Source organism: Podarcis muralis, chromosome 3 (genome assembly GCF_964188315.1).
Source record: "Podarcis muralis chromosome 3, rPodMur119.hap1.1, whole genome shotgun sequence".
Classification (NCBI taxonomy): Eukaryota; Metazoa; Chordata; class Lepidosauria; order Squamata; family Lacertidae; genus Podarcis; species Podarcis muralis.
The window spans coordinates 21,584,894-21,607,579 of NC_135657.1; the positions used below are offsets into that span (position 1 = coordinate 21,584,894).

The 22,686-nt window shown below is 44.0% G+C and overlaps 1 protein-coding gene across 1 annotated transcript; it reads right to left on the bottom strand.

The window, feature by feature from the left end:
* Positions 1-3: 3 nt before the first annotated feature.
* SLC3A1 (solute carrier family 3 member 1) lies at positions 4-20,955 on the bottom strand. Its single transcript, XM_028724822.2, has 10 exons — positions 19,877-20,955; positions 15,714-15,893; positions 15,014-15,168; positions 11,509-11,634; positions 10,434-10,553; positions 8,738-8,862; positions 6,468-6,666; positions 4,288-4,434; positions 3,313-3,429; positions 4-1,758 (listed from the first exon to the last, which is right to left on the bottom strand). Exons 1-10 carry the CDS (start codon positions 20,301-20,303, stop codon positions 1,318-1,320), a joined length of 2,037 nt encoding a protein of 678 aa, XP_028580655.2. The 5' UTR covers positions 20,304-20,955; the 3' UTR covers positions 4-1,317.
* Positions 20,956-22,686: the final 1,731 nt, after the last annotated feature.

Genomic DNA, 22,686 nt, shown 5'->3' on the forward strand with positions numbered 1-22,686 from the left:
TGTTCACAATAATTTCTCTCTGGTGTATTACTATTGCTACAAGTTTGTCGTGGCCTCTGGCTAGAAAAAATAAGCACATGAGCTGAACAATATAAAAGAGCAATTGCAAATCATGGAATACAAAATCATAGAAACCAAAAACAAAACAGTAAAAATAATGACTAAAATATCATAGAGACCAAAAATCAGTAAAGAGGGCAAGCTTACCCCCCTAGGCAAGGTATTCTACAATCTGGGAGTTTCCAGGCTGGTTCAAACAGAATGACGCTATTCTTAAGGACATGTAGACTGTAAGCTCATACACCCTTGTGTGGGACTAAGCCTCAGCGGGACTTAACTTGTAAATAGACTAGGATTGCACTGTTAGTGCTTTAAATGTCAAACCTGGCACCATTAATTGAATCCAGAAACAAATGGAACCAATGCAGTTGGTGAAGGACTAGAGTGATATGTTCTGTTTTCCTGTCTCCTGTCAGAAGTTTGGCAAAGTTTCCAGATTGTTTTCAAGGACCGACCTATGTAGTGCTTGTAACAGAATGGTTCAACCATTACAGATGCATTCCTTTTCATTATGCTAGAAGATAATCCCAAATTCTGCATTTATCTCTGCTGCCATGAAGGTAGGAGATGAAGTTTAGCCTATGCATGTGGCAGACTCGTAGTTGGAAGAGACCTGGGAACTAATTCTAGTCCAGCCACTGCTCAGTGCATGAAATTATTTCTGATAAGAGATATTGCAAGTAAGTGGAGACAGTGATGCCCCAAAATGATCTGCTACAGTTTTTTTGTTTTTACTTTTGCTTTAGTCGTTTTTATTGGCTTTTTAAAGTCTTAAGTATAGAACCTAGGATAGAAAAATAAAAAACCGAGAAACACAATACAACTGTCAAGAAAAGGGAGCATGGATGGTACAATCCAATCCAATACAAGATAAAAAGGTCATTTTGAGAGTTCCAAATCTCAAGGGAGGCCTCCGAGTGTTGCTGCAAGTGGTGCGTATTAATGTATATAATGTAATTTCACCAAATAGCATGAAAAGCATCATGTTTAGCTGTACCCTGTGGCACTCGAAATTGACAAGTGATCTTTTCAGATATAGCAGTGTTCCAAACATTTTTGTGCCAAAGTGCAAGGTTCCAAATTCTGTAAAGTTTTCCATTTTTGGACAGCTGGCAAACAAGTAACAAGTAATTAAAAACACACGCACATACACACCCAAAAGCTATCTAAACACAGCATTCACATTTGGTCCTTCAAAGCTGCTGTACCTTTTGTAAAGAAATTACAACTCATAGATTTGGAACAAACCATTGCCACTTAGCAATACGCATAGAGTAAGTTGAAGGTGCTTGAATAGCATGCCTTTTCTGCAACAAAACACTTCTCTTTGAAAGCTTCCATCTGGTGGACAGGTTCGCTTGTCCAGTATTCCAAAATGAGTCCTTCTCCCTTTTCAGTTGCGACTGCTTTGGTATTTACTACTTTGCCACTGTTGACAACATTCGTGCTTAGCTTTACAGTAGCTTCGGAGGGAATACCGGGAACTGAACCCTGCAGATTAGTTACGGTCTGCAGTCCAAAATTTAGGACCACCATAAACACTTGATCTAACCCATCCAGTTCCCTCACATATGCAAAGACGTCGCGGTCATTCCAAACGTAACACATCCATCCTCTAAAAATGGGAAGCTCGTTGGCACGAATGGAACTGAGCTCTCGATACAAGCTGAGCGTAGAATTCTGTTGACTCTCTTGCTCCTGTAATGTAATGGTTGCATCCTTTAGTCAATTCTCAGATGCTGAAAGTAAAATCGTTTCTCATTGCATCCCTGCCTGTGACCTCTGCTGCTCCTACTCTACCGCCCTCAGTCAGCCAAAAGTCTACTGCCCCCTTCAATGACTTTTCTCCTTGCCACCCCTATGCATGGAACTGCCTCCCTGCCCATGGTGCCACCTCAACTGCTGCCTTCAAATGACACTTGTGCACATTCTTCTCTCTCGGCCTTTGTCAACCTCTCCCTGGTCTGTTGTTTCCCCATTATCTATTGTAGACTGAAACCTCCTTGAGAGCATAAGTTACCTCTATAAGACACCATGTGCATTCTGGGCCTATGTGCAGCGCTATGCGCAAGCCTCAGCTGATTGATCAGAGGGGGGCAATTTTAATTGCTGTGCATGATTTTAACAGTTAAAGTCGCCAGTTATTTTTAGCCCTTTTTATTGTGGTCTCAAATGGGCTCTCGAGTTAAACGTACCATTGTTCATTTTTTCAGGCTGTTGAGTGTGTTACTGTAATATGGAAGGGAGGATAAAATATTTTCTTACAGCAGTGAGCTTTATTAAATTGTAAGATACTTTACTCTTTCTGATAGGGCAATAAAGCATCTATATTGAGGTATCAGCAATAGGCAAATGTTAGAATAAATCTATTTACAGTGCAATCCTATACATGTCCACCTGGAAGTGAGGCCCTAGTTAGTTCAATAGAGCTTAAGGGTAAAGGGACCCCTGACCATTAGGTCCAGTCGTGACCGACTCTGGGGTTGCGGCACTCATCTCGCTTTATTGGCCGAGGGAGCCGGCGTACAGCTTCCAGGTCATGTGGCCAGCATGACTAAGCCGCTTCTGGCAAACCACAGCAGCACATGGAAACGCCGTTTACCTTCCCACTGGAGCAGTACCTATTTATCTACTTGCACTTTGAGGTGCTTTCAAACTGCTAGGTTGGCAGGAGCAGCGACCGAGCAATGGGAGCTCACCCCGTCACGGGGATTCGAACCGCCAACCTTCTGATCGGCAAGTCCTGGGCTCTGTGGTTTAACCCACAGCGCCACCCGCGTCCCTTCAATGGAGCTTACTCCTAGGTAAATAGATATAGAATTGCTGTACACAAATGCCATCTTAACCTCAGAAGTAAGTTCCACTGAATTCAGTGATGCTTGCTTCTAGGTAAGTGGAAATCTGGATTGCAGCCTTACTTCCAAACCAGTGTGTTTCAGATTGCAGCCTAAAATGATTTAATTGTCTGCCAGTCCTAGGTAAGTGTAATCCATAAGCACACACCGATTTCCCATACAATTTGTTTCAGGCTTAATAGCTACTCCTTCCCATCAACTCTGAAGATGGAAAGAAGGTCACTGCTCTGGGAATCATTCTGAGTTTTACTTCTAATCATGTGAGGGGGCCTCATTCAAACTGGGGCTGGATTGTCACACTTACATTTTTAAGTATCTTGATAAAACTGGCTGCTAAAGAAAATAATTTGTAATTTATTTGAACAAGAGAGAAGAGTGCTTCAGTCATCATACTTACCTTCACATTTATATTTGGATAGTCGGGATTTACAGGTATCCAGGCTGAGTTGCCTTCACTAAAACCAGCATTAAAAGTATCATCCCACTGCATGGGTGATTTTTCTGGAAAGGTTGCCTTGAAAAAACCAAGAAGACATTATTCACTGCTAATACGGGGTCACATGCAAGTCAATTTCACATAAGGGGGGGGGGGGTGCCTGTACTTCAGGTGTGGTCTGACCAAGGCAGAATAGAATTGTACTATTACTTCACTTGATCTGGATACTATACTTCTGTTGATGCAGCCTAGAATAGCATTAGCTTTTTCTTTTGCCGCTGCATCACACTGCTGGTTCATGTTAAGCTGTTGTCTACTAACACTCCTAGATCCTTTTCACATGTACTGCTGGCAAGCCAGGTGTCCCCCAACTTATACTGGTGCAGCAGGTTATTCCTGCCTAAGTACAGAACCTGACATTTGTCCCTCTTTAAAAAATAAAAAATTCCTGGTTCTCCAATTTGTTAAGGACATCCTGAATCCCGATTCTGTCTTCGGAGGCATTAGCTACCCCTCCCAGTTTGGTATCATCTGCAAATTTGATGCGCATACCCTCAATTCATACATCCAAGTCATTTATAAAGACTCTGAACAACAACGGGCCCAGGATAGAACCCTGTGGGACCCCAGTTGTCATTTTTTTTCAAGGATGATGAGGAACCATTAATGAGCACTCTTGGGCTTGATGTTCTTTAACTCCAACTTGCATCAGCCCCAAACAGCATGGCCAATGGTTAGGGATGGTGACATTCATAGTTCAACAACATCTGGACGGCCACCTGTCCTGTTTTAAGAGAAACAAGAACAACAGAGGCATTGGGGAAGGGGGAATTAACAGCACTGGGAAAGTCGAGATGGCTTGATCATCAACGAAGGCAGCATCCTCAGTAGCATGGTTATTACATGGGAGTGGAATTCAAGAATTTTCAAACTCACGTTTTCTGATGTGGTATCTTCCATTCCAATTTCTTCACCGTAATAGGTTGTAGGTGTTCCAGGAAGGGTTAAAAGAAGCATGTTGATGACATTTATGTATTCCTTCCCAATCCGAGAGGAAATTCGAGCACTGTTGGGGTTTCCAGCCTAACAGGAAAGTATATTGTTTTATCAGACTCCAAAGGCACCACCTCAATAAAAGCCATGTAGATAAGGGATGGGATATCTTTCTCCACCCACAAGCCCCAGTCCCTGATGGGAAACCTGGGAGCTGTAGGCCATTGGTGGGTGACTTTAAAAGAGGAACAGACAAATTCACAGAGGGCAAGGTTATCAATGGCTACTACCCACAATGACAATATTCCTTTGAATACCAGTTGCTAGGAATCAAAAGTTGAGGAGAATGCTGTCACACACAAGTTATGCTTGTGGGCTACCCATGGACATCTGACCAGTGTGAGAATAGAACGCTAGACTAGATAGCATATCCTGCGAGTGTCCCGGAAAAACCAGGACATCCCATTTTTTTCTCACGAGAGAATGGCAGACAATTCTAGTTTGCGCGGTTTCCCGCAGGAAAAGAAGAGCTTTTCAGGGCTGCAATCTCATGCTGCACCACAAAATGCATGTTTTTGGGCACTGTGCCCCCAATACACTTTTTCAGGGGGGGATTGTGGTGCAAGATCATGGTGCCCAGAATGGTCGCTGTTCTCTCACAAGAGAAAATGGGAAGATGATGTCCCAGTTTTCGCCTTCAAGGTGTGTGTGGGGGGGGGGTACGTATGAGATAGGCCTTTGGCTTGATCCCACAGGACTCTTCTAGTGTTACTGTGTCTGGAGACAAAAAATGAGTGGAACATTGAATGTGTCTTAGCTTTGTATAGTAGGACACATGGCAGCCAGGCAAGAGGAGCAGGAACAGTAAGGAGAGTGGCCTGGGAAGGGGGTGTGGCCTAGAGAGAATCCTGCGACCTGGAAGTCTGCATTTGACCCAGGTCCTGAGGTTTCCCAACCCTGGTTTGAACCATATCTTGTTATAGCAGTATGAAATTAATGACTTTGAACTAGTGAAGTCTGCCCTTCCCATGAGTATTGTCTTTCTTTTTTAATGTCCTGTACTATGAAGTACTTGGTTAGACTATAGCCCTCCATGGAAATATATTTTATTGTATATATTGAGTGAGTGCTTACATGTTTTTGAATCACAGCACTCAATATTCACAATAAAACTGGTTTAATATTGCTTTCCCCTAAAAGAGATTTTGCTCCAGCAGAGCAGAGGGAATAAATTGTTCCAAGGCCCCTAAATACAAAGCAATGGTGAAGTCTAATTATCAAAGCCAAATAAACCGTGTGTGACAAAATCAGCAGTGTACCTAATTTTTTCTCCAAAGGTACAAAATGGAGCACAAACATACAAACGCAGTGTCATCATTTTGATCATTTGAAAAGTTTTCAGTATCCTGCTGTACTAGGGGAGATTGTCATGTTGATTTAATTTATTGGACCCCAGTCCAGGGAGCCATGGGACTGACGCCTTATTCTCAGAAGGGTTTTTGAGGGGGTTTTTTTTGCTAAACCTCACACTCTCACCGTTGTATAACCAAAGCCAATCCAAGACACTTTTCATCCTGAGACAAAGGACAAGATGGCAGCCCCACCCTTTGATATACAGAAGCCAACTGGACTGGCAGCTGACAGCAAAGCATTCTTTACCACACCTGAGGGCCGCAGGGTACCTTGGAGGATGCAGAACAAGCAACATGGGACAGACAGAAATGCCCTCCAACTTATCGCCACTGCTCCCTGCCCCCTCCACACCACTATCTGCCGGCTCAGACAGCTGCCTCACTCTGCCAAATGGTAGGGCCAGCCCAGTGGAAATGGCATACCACCTTTGACATGCGGCGAAGGGGTTAAAAGCAGCCATCTTTAGGAAGCCTGCAGCTCACTGGATGTTCTTAACTATTTCTGCGCCTTACTCTGCCTCACAAAATATTTGTGGACATATAAAGGGATAACCACCCTATCGATAATGCTGCGATAAATTTAAAGGCAAGAGAGAATGCAAATATGATTAAATAAATAAAACGAGCAATTATTTGGCCACTTGCAAATGTCATAAAAGGTTGTGTGCCAAGCTGGGAGACGATCATAAGCCTTCGTCACCAGAAGCTTACCGCCCAGTTCGGCCATTTGCCTTCCGGCATATTCTTCATCCACAAAGACACAATTTCAAAAATGCCATTTCCTGATATTTCTTGCATGTTCATGAGGTAGAAGTTGAAAGGGAAATCTGCTTCTTGAATGAAAGGTGTCCCATAATACATCATGGTTCTCTCAACGTCATCATGGTCATTTGCCTCTGTGCCCATAAATCTTGAAAAGAGGACAACATCTGTTTGCCCGTGGTTTTCAGAAGTGGCATTCATTTGATATAACAAAACAGAAAATGGAAAACCCGCCACAGGACTTGATAGCAGAACACTGGGCTCTGATTCTCTTTGAATCCCAATAATGATTTACATTTTACATTGCAAAGTTCTTACAAAGCACTGTAACAATTACTGGACTGAATCCAGACTCAGCATGAACAGAGTTATGCTTGTGGTATGTTCTCACAGGTAGAAGGAGAGGGAGAGTTCCCTTGAAAAGCAGCTTTAGGGAGTTGGTGGACCATCCATAACAGTTTAAAAACCGTTTACCTTTTTTTTTTTTTTACCATAACAGTAAGGGGGACTGCAGGAGGAAAGGGGAAAAATTGCCTTCCCACTGTCCTTCCTCCAGCAGGAACCTCTGCTGGACTGGAGTCCCTCTAGTGGTTTAGCTAGATCATTTAAGACTCTGGACTTGTTGGTCTTATGGGAGCTCCTCTCCTCAGATAGCAGTGTGTATTATTTCACTTACTTCTAAATGTGGTAAGCCAACTGCATTTGAGGGAGCGCTGTTGTGGGGCCATAGATGTCTGCCCCAAGTCCTGACCCTGATGGTACCATTGTTGGGATCTAGTGAATCACATCCAGCGCTTTCCCCCAGGGGGCACTCAAGGGTACGCAGTACCGGTACACCTCCTTTTTTTGGTTAAAAAGTGTGACACTTACATGCTCAACAACTTTGACCTGCACTCCCCAAAAAGGTTAACAGTTTAGACTTTCCTCCCTAAAAAAAGCTCAAGAACTCTGACCTGCCCCCCTATGGGTAGATCACTTCTAGTTTTTTATTCTGTGAGTAGATCACAGTCTCTTGGGAGTTGGACGTCCCTGTTTTAGGCTAATGCGATACTTATCATTATCAAGTCCAGTGATGAAGGACCAGTTGCAACTGGACACTGAACTGTAATGATAAATCATTAAAACATGTGATTGCACACTTACTTGAATATACATTGACAGTACAACTGGCTGATCATTCACCTATATCAGGTTTTGGCTAACCTTTGGCCCACCAGATGTTGTCACACTCTCCCTTGGGCCCCATCCTCCTCCCTGTTGAGTTCCGCAAAGGCAGCACTGAGACCAGGACCCCATCCGAACTGCACATTTAAAGCAGTATCATATCTCTTTCAACTGTCATGGCTTCTCCCAAAGAATCCTGGGGGCTGTAGTTTGCTAAGGGTGCAAGGGTATTGTTAGAAGGCACCTATTCGCCTCACAGCTAAAGTTCCCCATGGTTTAACAGTCAACCCCTCTTTCCAGGGAACTCTGGGAACTGTAATTCTCCGAGGGGAATACAGGACTCCTAACGACACTCAGCACCCTAAACAGGCAACACATCCCAGGATTCTTTGGGGGGAAGCCATGGCTGTTTAAAGTGGTGAGTGCGGATGGGGCCCGAGGAGAAGGAAGCTGGGCAGCCAGCACCACCCGCTGGACTGGATGTAAGAAGGCAGGTAGTTGGGGGCTGGCTGAGAGCAGGCTGGGTTTGGTGGGGCAGTGCCCCATTTGCCCTAAAAGGCCAGACTTGACTGGCAGGCCATGACATAACTAATAGGGCCTCCCCTGAAAATTGTAGTCATGGGTAGGCAAGCTAAGGCCCAGGGGCCAGATCCGACCCAATCGCCTTCTAAATCTGGCCCGGGCGGTCTGGGAATCAGCGTGTTTTTACATGAGTAGAATGTGTGCTTTTATTTAAAATGCATCTCTGGGTTATTTGTGGGGCATAGGAATTCGTTCATTATTTTTCTTCAAAATATAGTCCGGCCCACCCCACAAGGTCTGAGGGACAGTGGACCGGCCTCCTGCTGAAAAAGTTTGCTGACCCCTGACCTTAGTGGATTGCCAGGTCTATATGAGAGAAGGCATCCTTGCAGATGGTTCCAGTGAGTTCCTGGGATGGGATGGGGACATTCACTCTTACCTGCTAACGTTTTCAGACTGCTTCCTAGGAAAAAGGAGCAACTTTTACCATCATAAGAAAAGGATAGGAAATGAAGACATCATGGTATTGTTACCTGTATCGTCCAGGCTCACTGCTGAACTTATCCATGGTGTGCCGAAAACTGCGGACAATATCATGCATGCCAACCTGGGTGGTGGTGTAGTCGTGATACAGCTCAGAATAGGCTGTGATAGTGTCCTTGAAGAGCAATAGGATATTTGTCATTACTCCTCTTCCTAACTTTCTAGGCCCTTCCAGAGAGAGACATCTGAGACAATGGCTGCAATCCAGAAGGTGTCCTTTATAATACCACAACACTTCTTCCCGCTCCCTCCCTCAAGTTATAAAAGAACTGCGGTTTGGGTGCCTCTTCTTTTTTTTTTTTAAAAAGGGGGGGGGCCTAGAATGTTGAAATGGATAAATCAGTCTATTTCTGGCCTGCACTGTTTTCACCACCACTCACTCATAAATCCATTCCGTTCAATTTCTGCATTAATTTGCAAATTTGTAATAAAAAAGCCTTGTGGAAACAAATCTTTCCTTTTAAATACATATTTAGATTTTGTTTTCTATTTAAAAATACATTTCTAAATGCATTATCTCCCAATACATTTTAACGTTTAATATAAGAGCTGCATCAGAACATTCAGGAAGTCCAAAGACCAATGGATGACCAAGTTCTGATCCACACGTTGGCCCAGGAAGTGCTGACCAGGTCAGTTCCTACTGCAATTCACAATATTTAAAACTACCTTTTATTTTCGTACATTTATATCCCACCTTTCTTCTATCATGGAACCACAGGTGCCATATATATATATATGGTTTATAGGAGGTCATGAATGTCTAGCTAGAATTGAGTCCTATAACTTTCCAAAGGTCTTGGAGGCAATGCCCAAGAACCTCTGAAGCTAAATAATACCACTGGTCCATCTCTTCCAGTCCCAGCTGTAGCCTTCCAAGGTCTCTGGCAGAGGCCATATGGACATAGGAAGAGCCTTGCTGGATCTGAGCAAAGGTCCATCCAGTTCAGCATTCTAACAATGGCAAGCAGGTGCCTCTAGGAACCTTAAGAAGGATGTGAACCCAACAGCTGACCCCCCCCCCCCGCCCCGTTTGTCCACAACACATGGTGTTCAGAGGCTCCTTGCCTCTGAGAATATAAACTGCCTCTGAGCCTATTCAGCTAGGACAGCTCACTAACAAAATGTAAGGAACCCTTATCGGTCCTAAGTCCTTCACGGCCTAGGACCCTCATACCTACAGGACTGCCTCTCCCGGTATGCCCCAGGGAGGACCTTAAGGTCTATAAATAGCAATACCCTCGCGGTCCCGGGCCCTAAGGAAGTCAGATTAGCCTCAATCAGAGCCAGGGCCTTTTCAACACTGGCTCCGGCCTGGTGGAACGCTCTGCCTCATGAGACCAGGGCCCAGCGGGATCTGATTTCTTTCCACAGGGCCTGTAAGATAGAGTTGTTCTGCCTGGCTTTTGGCTTGGAATCAGTTTGATTCCCTCCCCCTCTTTCTTTTTTCCTTTCTCCTCCTGTGAAGAGGCTGCATTTTAATGTTTTAATGTTGTATTTTAATCTTGTTTTTTAAGTTGTATTTCAATCAACTTGTTTTTATTATAGGTTGTTACCCGCCCTGAGCCCGGTCTTGGCTTGGGAGGACGGGGTATAAATAAATTTTATTATTAATATTATTATTTATTATTATTATTATTATTGTGTGTGTACTCTTGTAAGAGGACAAAGGAGAAAAATTGTTACCGGATTTTGGGATTTATTGACTTGAGGCTCATCTCTCAGATGCGTTGCTTCCAGCAGGAATTTGACCGTACTAATGCTAAATCCATCGACGCCTTTGCCGAGCCAAAATCTGATAACCTCCTAAACGGATAGAAGAGGCAGAATTGTTTTGTGTTGTGTCAGAAATCACAGCAAATACAGTTCATATATTTTGAGTTTCGTAAAAGAAATGTAGATTGGCTTAAAGCTCTGTCAACAAGAGGTGTGGGGAACTTTTGGCCCTGCAGATGTTACAGAGCTACAGCTGCCATCATCCCTGGCCTTTAGCCACGCTTCCTGGAGCTTGTGGGATCTACAGCAGGGGCTCCCAAACTGTGGTCTGCAGACCATTCGTGGTTCACAAGGTTCACTCAGGTGGTCCATGGAGTGTCTGTACAAGTACAGGGAGGGAGGGGCCGCTTGGAGAGAGTTGCAGTGGAAAGTAAAGACCTTTCTGCTTCTTCTCCATGCTAATTCCTCACTACAAATCTTCCACTCCTGGAGCTGTTTTTTCATAAAAGCAGCCTCTTAGCTCTTAAGACATGGCTGCACGCCACATGTACTTTAGCCCTTATTATGGGCACTCAATAGAGGAAGTTTACTACCTTATGATAATCATGTGTGATTATAGAAGTTGCAGTCTTATGATGAGATTTTCTGCATGGAACAGGGGAGTGGACTGACCTAAAACAGACATAGTTCTGGACAGAAGGAGTTTGATTCAGAGAAGTTGAAATCAGGAGAGGAAGTTAGTCATGACTAACCATGATTCCAATGGGAGCTAAGTGCAACTAGCACCCTCTGGATAATAAAGGACTTGAGAGCACTTCCATAGTGTTTCAGTATAATTATTCAACCTAGAGCCCTTCAAAAATTGTTAGAAGAGCTGGCTATTAAAAAATAATAATAAAGCAATGATATCAACAGGATTTTTAAACATGCTCATTATTCCCCATTATATTATATATTTGCAAAACAGGTAGCATCAACAAATCATATTGTGTGATCCAAAGACCATGTGCATGCCATCATGATCAGAATGCAATTGATTACTTACATGAATTTCTTCTTCAACATCTGGGTTACGGAAATTTAAATCCGGCTGCTCTTTTCCAAACTGGTGGAAGTAACACTGGTTTCTCACTTCGTCGTACTGCCAACTGGAGTTCCCCAACACACTCACCTGATTGCATAAGGAACACAATATCTTTTTAAAAAATCAGACTATTTAGAATCATTGTTGTTATAATTAAGGATGCGCATTAAAGTCAGCCGAGGCCCAAATCTCAAATCAGGCCTAACTGGTGGGATCTGGGGCTCGTTCAAGGAAAGTAAAGATAGCCCCGGATAGCTACTGCCATCCAGGGTTGCCAGAGATTCAGCACCCCCGCCTCTCTCGCTCCATTCTACAGTGTTATTGTGGTACCAGCTGCAGCTTGGCACCCAGTGTGACCCTCAAACTGCCTCTGCTCTCCTCTCTTCTTCTTCTGTATGTTAAAAATATGTGCTGGAAGTGTGTGAGCCACTGTGAGTGCCATTCATGGAAGAAAGGTGGCATACAGGCATTTCAATAAATAATGCATGCAAATAATCAAATTAATAATAATAATAAAATAATAAAATTTTATTTCTATCCCGCCCACCCCAGCTGAAGCCGGGCTCAGAGTGGCCAACAACAATAAAGGCAACACAGTTCACATAAAATAACAATCTATCAATTGAAATGCATTCTAAAATCAATTAAAAAACAAATTAATGACAATCATTGGGAAATAGTGTTTATTTTTTGGGGGGGGAGTCAAGAACTCAGAATGGGGCTGCCACCTTGTCTTATGCGCAACTTTTTCTGGTTTGCACCTTTATCATAAAAGTTGACAATTAAATAGTTGCCTAAAGGGGCAGCGTCCAAAATGGGCAACAGGAAAACACAGTGGTCTGGTCTAATTTCATTTATATATAAGCCAATGAAACTAAAAAACCAAATGTGCAAAACAGTTGGGTCCTAGCTCAGTTGAAGAGCACCTGCTCTTCATGTCGAAGGCTCCAGCTTCAATCCCTAGCATCTCCTGATGGGGCTGGGGGAGATCCTTGTCTGAAGTGCTAGAGACCCACTGCCAGTCAGTGTAGACCAGGGGTAGCCAATACAGGTGGGGGTTGCAGTCCAGCAATGTCTGGAAGCAGGCATGTTGCCTATGCTCCGACTCAGACAAAGCCACTTCCTATGTTTGTTTGTTTGTTGGTTGGTTGGTTGGTTGGTTGGTTGAATTTAATTTTTGTTTTTAATTTTTAATTTTATTTTGACAAAGTAATCATCATAAATAAATAAGGGTAAAAATGTGCACCCCACTACCGAGACCATGCCATTGTAACTATCCAACCTCCCAAAATTTCAACACTTCGTGCGATGGTTTGACCCCTTTCCATTTTAACAGTACAAATTCTACAAACAACCTCCATATCTCCTCAAAATAATTTCTCCTGCATATTCCCCATCTTACCCTAATGGCACATGTTAATTTATTATTAATAGCTATATCCCACACCTCTTTATACCATTCTTCCATTTTATATTCTGCTTGCCCCTTCCACTTCCCAGCTATAATAATGTGTGCAGCTGTCAATAAATTTGTGAGCAAGTCCTTCATCGCCTGCGAACCTTCCACCCCATCATAAATTGATAATAATGCTACCTCTGGGCTTTTGGTCAGCTTTAAACCAGAGATTTCTGTTATCTCCTTAAACACCCTTCCCCGCCCCTCAAATGTAAGTATTTACACCTCCTGGCATCCCCTCCAACATAACACCAAATATTCCTTGTTAGCTTCCTATGTTTGTAAAGCTCATTTTACAAAGTGCAAACACACTACAGGGCAAAATGTTTAAAATAAAATTACTTCTCAATACAGATTTGTTTGCCGAAATTGCAATTTGTGCTCTGGCCTGAAACACATTGAAGGGCATGTTACAGCAAAACAGGGCAGTGTTTTCTGAAACTGTCCTCTGCAGCCGTTTCCCAAACTGCTCCAGCCTCAGATTAGAATGTGGGGAATGAGAGCAGAGTTTTCATCCTAGTGAAACCAGTGTCTGACATCTTTGCATTACAGAAACAGAAAAGAGTGGTCTAACAATGAGCTGGTTTGTTTGATTCTGATGTCATGTTTGGCAGGGGGAAGAGACAGCTGTGATGAGGAGGCTCCTAGGCTGGCGTGCCCAGTGGAACAAGGGGTATGTCACAACGAACTAGCCATGCGAAATGTGCCGCTTCCTGCCAACAGGTTTCTACAGAGAGCGGCCGAAAGTAAGCCAGAAAAGCAGACTTGAAAAAGAATTAAGATCAAACGAAGCAGAAAACAAGCAACAGCAGCTAATGGTTCAACAACCAAATCACTTACGTGACACATGTGTGCTTGGGAGGGCAAAATATCTCATAAGAAGCTGAATTGTTTGTTTGGAAATGCTTGCAGTTTAATAACATCACAACGCTTACAATGCTATTACTGATTAACAGGTTGATCCTAAATGTCTTTAGTCAGAATTCACTCCCTTTGACTTATTCCCGAGTGAGTGCACACAGGACTAAACTCTTAATTGATAGAGCATTCTATTGGAGTCAGTGGACTTTTGTTCCCAGCCAATGTTTTCGGGAACAAAGTATTCTGTAATCATGTGATTTCACAATTCAAGTTGTGTGTGTGTGTGTGTGTGAGTGTGTGTGTGTGTGTGTGTGTGTGTGTGTTCTCATTTTGAACTGAAGTTGCTATTACAGTAACAGTGCTTAGCAAATTATATATATTATGTCTCTATATATTATACATATGTTAATAGCAGTCCTAATGAAATCAGGCTACATAAGAGGAGATGACCTGCTACAGCCAGACATACAGTGGTACCTCTGGTTACATACGCTTCAGGTTACATACGCTTCAGGTTACAGACTCTGCTAACCCAGAAATAGTGCTTCAGGTTAAGAACTTTGATTCAGGATGAGAACTGAAATCGTGCTCCGGCAGCGTGGCAGCAGCAGGAGGCCCCATTAGCTAAAGTGGTGCTTCAGGTTAAGAACAGTTTCAGGTTAAGTACGGACCTCCGGAATGAATTAAGTACTTAACCTGAGATACCACTGTACCTTAAATGTGAATGGCATTTACTGGGAAAGCTGAGCTGCCGTGATCAAAGCAGAGGTTGTTTGCAAGAGCAAGGAGGCTGTCTATCATTGAGGGAAAAAGGGAGACCAATACTATTTCATAAGGGGAGCCTGCTAGGTCAGGCAAGGGCCCATCCCATCTAGCATCCTCTTTCCCCAGGGGCCACCCAGATGCTGCAATCAGGCCCTGAGCGCAAGAGCACCCTCTCCTCTTGCGGTTTCTAACTGGTATTCAGAAGCATATCGCCTCTCAGCGTTATACCTTATAACGGGTGGAGAACCTCAGGCTCGGGAACCAAATACAGCTCGCCAGGCCTCTCTGTTTGGTCACTGTTTGAACCAAGTGGTGTGAGGCTTATGCCTACATTGCTGCATGTTTTGTTTGTTTATTTTTGTGCTACCGGAGTTCTGTACTCACCCAGTTATTTGGTGGTTTGGTGGTCCCATTGGTATACGTGCAGTTATGCCAGATGTAATAATCCGCGTATTTTTCAGTCCGATTGCGACTAAGCTGAAACCAGTTGTGCTTGTCACTTGTGTGGTTAGGTATTAGATCCATTATCACTTTCAAACCTTGCGCAAGAGGATGCAAAAAAACAGCCTGTCAAACTGCACACACCTGCATTGTTCCTAGAAGAGAACTAAGTCTTTGGCTTTGATTGGACAGGTGCACAATAGCAGATGGGGGATAATCTTGCTTGTTTACTGTAAAGGCTTATTGCAAAGATTACTGAGCAGAACCATGTTGGGGGAAATTGTTACCAAAAATTGCTAAAAGGGCTTGTGAAGATCCTGCCCCAAAGACCAATGGAGTTAATTAGCATCTAATAAAAACTACTAAGCATTTCACAAAACCAAGTAAAACATAGCTTGGACCCAGTAAACTACAGAATGGATCTTCCTCACTCCCTGTTGGATGAGCAGCAGCAGAGATCATTCCAGATGCAACTTAATGGCTAATTCTGTTATCAGTAAGTTAGCTAACCAAGTGGGATGTATCATCATTCATTCATTGCATTGCATTTCTATACGGTTTTATAATTTTAAGGAAAAAAATATCAAAGCACAGGAAAACCACAAATGAAACAATCCAGAATAAAACATAGAGCAAAGCCAACCTTTATCGTGTATCGCTGCAATCAGGTTTTCAAAATCCTTCATGGTTCCAAACATTGGGTCTATGTCTCGAAAGTCTTCTATGCCATATCCCAAATCTTGTAAGGCAGACTTGTAAACAGATGTGATCCAGATTGTTTTTACATTTAGATACTGGATGTGATCCAGCTTTTCTTGGATACCTAGGTAGGGAAATTAAAGGGGAAGGAACAAACTGCTGTAAGAACCATCTTAGGGTATGGTCTGAAGGCAAGTGAGGTCACCACCTTGTTGAAGCTAAGCAGGTCTGGCTCTGGATAGTGTCTGGATGGGTGACCACCAAGGAACCCCTTGTAGACCACTGGGGTTCCATGGTGGAAGAAAGGCAGGATGTTGCAAGCAAATAAATAAAATCCAGTGTTTGGCTTGCCAGCCCCAGAGACAGAAGGAGCAAGATGGATTAGCATCACCAGTAGCCATGGGACTTGGCAGCAGGATTTTTGGGGAAGGATGAGGGGATGTGGAATGTCCTCCCATTCAGAATTAACTAAACGCTGACCAAGGGGGTCCAAGTCTCAATGGCAGAATAATTAATTCCCAAGAAGCTATGGTGCTGTCTGAGAATAGCTACAGTATCCTTTTTTCTTCTTCATTAGGAATGTAGGGTATTTAAAAACAACAACCCCCAAACCACCCTTGTAGATCTTTTAATTTCATGCATTAACTGGAAAGATTTCTAAGGCACAAGACTACAGTGGTACCTCTAGTTACGAACTTGAACTCGTTCTGGAGGTCCGTTCTTAACCTGAAACTGTTCTTAACCTGAGGTACCACTTTAGCTAATGGGGCCTCTTGCTGCCGCTGCACCGCCGGCACACGATTTCCGTTCTCATCCTGGGGCAAAGTTCTCAACTTGAGGTAACTCTTCCAAGTTAGTGGTGTTTGTAACCTGAAGCGTTTGTAACCTGAGGCGTTTGTAAGTCGAGGTACCACTGTATAAGAATAATTTCAGGGCCAAAGTCCAACTTTCTATTTTCTGTTAGGTAAACTGCCTTTTGCCTTTGCCTTCACTATGACTGTTATTCTTCTTCCAGTTCCCAAACCTCTCTTTATCTTCGCCTTAATCAGGGTGCTACACATTCTTCAGATACAAACAGTTGCCTAGTAGCTTTGGGGTCATCTGACATTGCATTCCAGAAAAGGACAAGCAGTGAGCTCTTACCTTATATTCCTTACCGAATATTTTTTAGTGTTTATTCAAAATATGCAACTCCCACTTTTGCAAAATGCAGCCAACAGCAGCAAGGCTAATGCTGCTAGCCAGAAACAGAACGTCCCGTAATGATCTATTTCTCTTTCAAATAAGCCAGTTTTGATTTAACACCAAAATGAACAGAAAGGAGGTGCCAAGAAAAGGCTCATTAGCTACTTGGGCTTCATACACACCACATATTCTAAGCACATTTAAAGCACCTTCCCCCCACAAATAATCATGGGAACTGTAGTTTACCTATGGCAGAACTACAATTCCCAACACCCTTAACTACAGTTCCCAGGATTCTTGGGAGCGGGGAGATGTGCTTTAATGTATGATATGAACACCACACAGCCCTTGCCTCTGAAAGTGGAAGACCCTGGAAGTCTACTTGCAATTCATGTCCTCAGTAAAAAGGCAGGGCTATACAGGGCTGGAGGAGACTCTGGAGAGTCCCATGGACTGCAAGAAGGTCAAACCTATCCATTCTTAAGGAAACCAGCCTTGAGTGCTCACTGGAAGGACAGATCCTGAAGCTGAGGCTCCAATACTTTGGCCACCTCATGAGAAGAGAAGACTCCCTGGAAAAGACCCTGGTGTTGGGGAAGATTGGGGGCACAAGGAGAAGGGGATGACAGAGGATGAGATGGTTGGACAGTGTTCTTGAAGCTACCAGCATGAGTTTGACCAAACTGCAGGAGGCAGTGGAAGACAGGAGTGCCTGGCGTGCTCTGGTCCATGGGGTCATGAAGAGTCAGACACGACTAAACAACAACAACATACAGAGGAAGCCTTAAGGCAGCCCTTCGTACCTTGGTCTTTGGGGTTTGGAGGATTAACATTATGTATCTTGGGGAAAATGAATAAGCATTACCAGCCCACAAACATCATCACAAGCTGGGCTTTCCCCAGGAGGCTTATCTAGCCATAGCTCAGTGGCAGAAAACATTGTTTTTTGGGCAAAAGGTCCCAGTTTCAATCCAGGATATCTTCCCAATTGGAGGACTTGCACTGCAGAGCCACTGCCTGTCTGATATGGAGCTAGATGGACTAACTGACCAGTTAGTCTATCTAGCTTCATATAAGACAGGCAGGCAGGCAGTGGCTATACAGTGGTACCTCAGATTACATACGCTTCAGGTTACATACACTTCAGGTTAGACTCCGCTAACCCAGAAATAGTGCTTCAGGTTAAGAACTTTGCTTCAGGATGAGAACAGAAATCGTGCTCCGGCGACGTGGCAGCAGCTGGAGGCCCCATTAGCTAAAGTGGTGCTTCAGGTTAAGAACAGTTTCAGGTAAAGTATGGACCTCCGGAACGAATTAAGTACTTAACCCGAGGTACCACTGTATTTTTAAGAGGTGCACTGATGGTCTCTAGCAGCATTGTGAGGAGAGAGGAGAGAGAGAAAAAGTTGCCTTCAAAATTACAAACGCTTTCATCCCTTATTCCCTAAACATTATTTTTTACACATGTGCATCTATGCTTTTTAAACTTACCTGTCCTCCCTTTACTCAGAGGCATTTCCCAGCCAGCATTGGCTATATGAAGAACCTCAAGGGCTTGCGTTGGGGTTGGGGGTTGGGTATGTGTTTGTGTGGATAAATAAATCCTGCAACACGAATGCAGGAAAATCCACAGTGAAGGATGCTCGCTGCAGTGGACCAAACCCATTTCTGCCAGGCTTTCCCCGAGGACAAATCTATTTTGCACTCTCAGCTTTTCCTCTTCTGACCTGGCACCCCAGAAGTAGCAGGGGTGCTTTTTAGTAACGTGGTCTGTCTGTATGTCTTGCCTACTTGCTTTCCCAGCAGAAACCGTGCTAGCACACCTAGCGCTCTGCTCACAAGGTGCGTGTTAATTTTCCTGCAAACCTTCCCCCCCAAGCTAGACTGCCCCCTTCAGGTGTGGTGGGGGATGCAGCCCCACTGCCAACAGTCACATCTCTTGCCACTTTACAATTAAAGCACTCACAACCATTTCAACAGCCATGGTTTCCCTCAAAGAATACTGGGAACTGTGTTTTTTTTGAGGGTGCTGGGAATGGTAGCACAGCCAGGAATCACATAACAACTATCAGCACCCTTAACGACAGTTCTCAGGGTACTTTGCAAGAAACCATGACTGTTAAAGTGGCGTAATAATGTTTTTAAAAGGTCTGGTGTGAAAGTGACTTAATGTTGAAGTTATGATTGAACATTCCACCTGATTTCCTTTCCTGCAAGGTCCCTTATTTTATAACTTCCTTGTCTCATAGATTGGGACATATGTCCACAATTTTAGGCAATAAAGCTTCAAGATACATTTTATTTTTTAAAAAAATATATTCTGGGTCAGGAAAACTCATTCTCCATTACTTTGACTAGAACAGAAAAGGCTAAGATATAGAACATTGTAAACAACTAAAAACTTTGGCAGGATTTGAGTAACGCCTGTAATGTACTAAAAACTAAGGTAAAAACAGATTACTGAAAGAAAAACAGAGAAATTATGTGATGTGGTAGGAAATGTTTGATAACGGAAACCATGGGGGGGGAGTCTAAGAATTCAGAGAATCCTAAATGAGGATGATTAGGATTAATGCTTTAATACAAATGTAGAATGTAAAACTGAATAAAAAAGATTTCTAAAAAAAAAGGGGAGGAAGGAAAAGGCTAAGATATATTTTTACAGCCTGTGAGACCACCATCTTGCCGACTCAGCTGTCTGGGAACCATGATGGAAGAAAGGCAGGATAGAAATAATAATAATAATAATAATAATAATAATAATAATAATAATAATATCTTTATTGTCATTGCCCCCTCTCGGGGACAACGAAATTACTTGGCTGCTCCATCCACCCAGGTAGGGCACTCCACACAAAATCAAAACAACTATAAAAACACTATGCAAGTAAACAGAAGATAAAATAAGTCCGACACACCTACCTTTGAGATCGCCATTCCCATCGCTGTCAGTGTCCTTAAACGACCGAGGGTAAATTTGGTAGATGGGGCTGGCTTGCCACCAGCCAAGGCATTTGGGGGACAGGGCAATAATGGCAATCGTAGCTGCCACAAGCACCAGCGAGGATGCAATGATCAACCAGAAGAGTATTTCTCTGGTAATTTTATAGCGTGCTTGAGATGAGAACTGGAGGAGCACTTCTTTGGGCATCCCCGCGTAAGGCCTCACTGGTAACTTTTCCGCTGTTTCAGACTCTATGAAAAGAGTACATGTTTTTGGCAACCCATCTTGGCTTGTGGCATCGGCCTCTTTTTCCTCCAGCTCCTCGCTTTGAACAAACCCGTTGTTCTCGATGCCTTCATTCTGGCCCAGCTCGAGAGAGATGGCCCGGTCTTCTTTGCCAACCATTTCTCCTCAGTCCGTTCTCACCCCTCTCAGAAGACTCGGTGCAGTTGGAAGAAGGTGGGGCAGGTGGCGGGGGGTGGAAGAGAGGAAAAACCTTTGGTCGGTGGAACGAGGAAGCGTCATTAATCCCTGGTTTAAAAATAAACCTGAGAGACCAGTCCAAAGTCTGACCCAGATTAAGAGCATTAAGGGCTTCCACTCCTCTGCACAAAAGACTTTTCTTCGCGACGGGGCAAAATGTTGCAAGAGAACAAAGCTCCAGCTCATGCCAACCAGACTTCAAAAGAAAATAGCCTAGCATTTCAGGAATGGAGGTACTTGAAGGCGGCCACTTCTGGGCAAGGCTGGTGTGCATTTAACACTTGCATGCCAGGCAGCCGTTCCACAACAAGCAAGGCCTCTGCCCATTGAGTCACCATGCTGGAAATGCTGCATCTGTTGAATACCTGCTGTTGGCATTCCCTGGGTGGGAGAAGAAATTCATTGCCCAGAAGTCGGGAATGTGGGCAAACTATAACTTTTCTCTCTCGTTCACTCAAATCTAACCACTCTCGCCAGAGTGGTGCATGGTCTGGTTATCTCCCGCTTGGACTACTGCAGTGCGCTCTGTGTGGGGCTACCTTTGAAGGTGACCCAGAAACTACAACTAATCCAGAATGCAGCAGCTAGACTGGTGACTGGGAGCGACTGCCGAGACGACATAACACCAGTCCTGAAAGAACTACATTGGCTCCCAGTACGTTTCTGAGCACAGTTCAGAGTGTTGGTGCTGACCTTTAAAGCCCTAAATGGCCTCGGCCCAGTATACCTGAAGGAGTGTCTCCACCCCCATCGTTCTGCCTGGACACTGAGGTCCAGCGCTGAGGGCCTTCTGGTGGTTCCCTCGCTGCGAAAAGCCGTTACAGGGAACCACACAGAGGGCCTTCTCAGTAGTGGCACCTGCCCTGTGGAACGCGCTCCCACCAGATGTCAAATAGAAAAACAACTACCAAACTTTTAGAAGACATCTGAAGGCAGCTCTGTTAAGGGAAGTTTTTAATGTTTGATGTTACATCACATTTTTAATATTCTGTTGGGAGCCGCCCAGAGTAGCTGGGGAAACGCAGCCAGATGGGAGGAGTATAAATGAATCATCATCATCATCATCATCTTCCTTCCATTGCTCTCCAGGAACAAGTTTATTCCCACAAGCGGGACCCAAGCACAAGAGCACTCTCCCCTCCTGCTTCATCTGGGCAAAATTCTGCATGCATAACTTTCCTTATACGTAGCTCCACAAAGCTAAAAATCAAAATAAAATTTCCCTGCAAGGAGTAAAGTAGCACATCAAGGAGATGGCTACAGTGAAAGCAAGCTCTCTGCTATACTAATTTATCACATGTAAGGGGTTTTTTATATGCAGAAGTGTGTTCTTTTCCCCCTTTTTTTAAAGTGCAGAATTGTTCCAAGGTTCTATTGTGCTTATTACTCAGACCATGCAAAGGTTGTTTATGCCCTGAATGTTTTGATGGATCGGATCTTTTTCTGAATAGCAAACATGTTCCCCTGCCAATAAATGGCTGCTCACATTTGCCGGCTGCCTCCCTTTCCCCGATAACTATTCAGTGCAACTGCTACTAGAGGGGTGGCTGAATCTTGCCCTGAGGGGAGGGGAGAAGCAGCAGTAACGGCTCTTTTCTAAACAAACAGGATGTATTTTCCATTATTTCATAACAGACTTGTTTAACAAACTCTGGGAATTGCGGGTGTGAATAGAATAGGGGTCTCCTAGCAACGTTCAAGACATGGATGGCGCTGTGGCATAAACCACAGAGCCTAGGGCTTGCCGATCAGAAGGTTGCAGTTCGAATCCCCGCGACAGGGTGAGCTCCCGTTGCTCAGTCCCTGCTCCTGCCAATCTAGCAGTTCAAAAGCACATCAAAGTGCAAGTAGATAAATAGGTACTGCTCCAGCATGAAGGTAAACGGTGTTTCCGTGGGCTGCTCTGGTTCGCCAGAAGTGGCTTAGTCATGCTGGCCACATGACTTGGAAGCTGTCTGCGGACAAACATCAGCTCCCTTGGCCTATACGCTCACAACCCCCAAGTCGTCTGCGACTGGACCTAACGGTCAGGGTTACCTTTACCTTTAACAACGTTCAGCACCCTGGTGGAGGGGGGACTACAGCTCCCAGAATCCTTTGGGGGAGGAGTCACAGCTGTTTAAAGCGGTATGGTGTGAATGTGGCCCAAATATTGTCACGGTTCAGTGGTAGAGAATATGCTTTCTAGGCAGTTCAACCCTTGTTATTGCCAGCTAACAGGATTGCCTAGCAGGTGAGGGGAAAGATGCAACTGACAGACGGCCCATCACAGTGGACCGCGTTCGGGTAGATAAGCAAAAACAGC

Coding starts and splice junctions, on each gene's coding strand:
- SLC3A1 (XM_028724822.2), bottom strand. CDS start 20,303: ATGGTTGGCAAAGAAGACCGGGCCATCTCTCTCGAGCTGGGCCAGAAT. Junction 8,863..10,433: donor TCAATAAATCCCAAAATCCG/GTAACAATTTTT, acceptor TTGCTCTTCAAG/GACACTATCACAGCCTATTC. Junction 6,667..8,737: donor AGTGAGCCTGGACGATACAG/GTAACAATACCA, acceptor CCTCTTTTCAAG/ATTTATGGGCACAGAGGCAA.